Raw genomic sequence first — 1,410 nt, 5'->3', positions numbered from 1 at the left:
AGGCTGGGGAGCCCAGCCCTGGGGAGCTGTGCCCCTCCTGCAGCCACCCGGATGAGAGGAGCAGCAGCTGGGGGCTGCCAAAGCCAGACACCCACCCACATGGGGCTGCTGCAAACGCAGCCCACGGCGTGGCTGGGGTGGGGTGTGGAGAACAGGCTGGGGGGCACGGGGATGGGCTGGGGTGCAGAGGTCGTGGTGCAGAGGTTGGGGTGTACAGGGATGAGCTATGGTGCAGAAGTTGGGGTGCACAGGGCCAGGCTACAGTGCAGAGGTTGGGGTGTACAGGGATGAGCTATGGTGCAGAAGTTGGGGTGCATAGGGCCAGGCTACAGTGCAGAGGTTGGGATGCACAGGGATGAGCTGTGGTGCAGAGTCTGGGGTGCATGGGGCCAGGCTATGGTGCAGGGTTTGGGGTGCACAGGGATGGGCTGTAGTGCAGAGGTTGGGATGCACAGGGATGGGCAGTGGTGCAGAGGCTGGGGTGCAGAGGGTGGGGTGCACCGGGATGGACCGGGGTGCAGAGGTTGGGGTGCACAGGGATGGGTTGTGGTGCAGAGGTTAGGGTGCAGAGGTTGGGGTGCACAGGGATGGGCGGTGGTGCAGAGGTTGGGGTGCAGAGGTTGGGGTCCAACAGGGCCAAGCTGTGGTGCAGGGTTTGGGGTGCATAGGGATGGGCGGTGGTGCAGAGGCTGGGGTGCACAGGGCTGTGCTGCAGTGCACAGCACAAAATCCATCAGTGGCATTTTGCGTGGAGGGGCCGGGATTCCCCGGAGCTGGCACGTGCCACCCTGCAGGCTGTTTATTCCTTCCTCTCCCACCTCGTTCCAGCATCTTTTGGAAATGTCTCCTAGCTGCTCCGTCTGTTTGGCAGATTGCACCAGCACTGTGAACCCAGCGCCCCTGGGATGGGCTGTGCACCGCCGGGACGAGACCTGAGCCACACGCCTGGAGCACGAAGAGGCAGCTTCCCAGCAACGCCGGGCTCCTCGCCTTCTCTCTCTTTCTTTTTCATGAACACATTTCCGTGCAGAGATGGGAAGTTTCCTCCAGCTGACCTGGCTCTTGGCTGGAGGAAAACTAGCAAAACAGCCGCTGGGACAGACAAGCTTTTGCCCACCTGAGCCTGATGGTTCCCAGGGAAGGAGATGGGAAACAGGGGACAGCGGCAGGCAGGGCTCGGCGTGGCGGACAAATCCTTGCGGTTATTCCCGGGACGGCTCAGAGCCATGCACGGGAAGGTGAAGCCTTACACATGGATGACAGCCCAGCACCCAGGAGCTCGTGTCCATACCTTGGAGCTTGTTTAGGGAGCTTTCGTTTTCCCTGCAGACCGGGCTGTCTTCCAGCATCCCGGGAGGTAACGTTAGCAGTAGCAAATAAGATGACCCAACCAGCCAACAAAAAAAAAAA

General features: G+C 61.1%; 1 protein-coding gene across 1 annotated transcript in view; it reads left to right on the top strand.

Moving 5' to 3' along the window:
- The window catches only part of LOC104468344 (sterile alpha motif domain-containing protein 10-like), a gene marked incomplete at its 5' end in the record, with an annotated part of 2,347 nt that extends 1,411 nt beyond the window's left edge, over positions 1 to 936 (top strand). Inside the window, one exon of the mRNA XM_010082435.1 lies at positions 872 to 936. Within this exon, the coding sequence (XP_010080737.1) occupies positions 872 to 936 (65 nt within the window). The remainder of the gene's footprint in view (positions 1 to 871) is intronic.
- Positions 937 to 1,410: the final 474 nt, after the last annotated feature.

This window comes from Pterocles gutturalis, unplaced genomic scaffold (assembly GCF_000699245.1).
Source record: "Pterocles gutturalis isolate BGI_N339 unplaced genomic scaffold, ASM69924v1 scaffold32564, whole genome shotgun sequence".
In the NCBI taxonomy this organism is placed as follows: domain Eukaryota; kingdom Metazoa; phylum Chordata; class Aves; order Pterocliformes; family Pteroclidae; genus Pterocles; species Pterocles gutturalis.
Note: the sequence above shows the minus strand (reverse complement) of the source record. Positions and strands in the feature narration are given on the sequence as shown.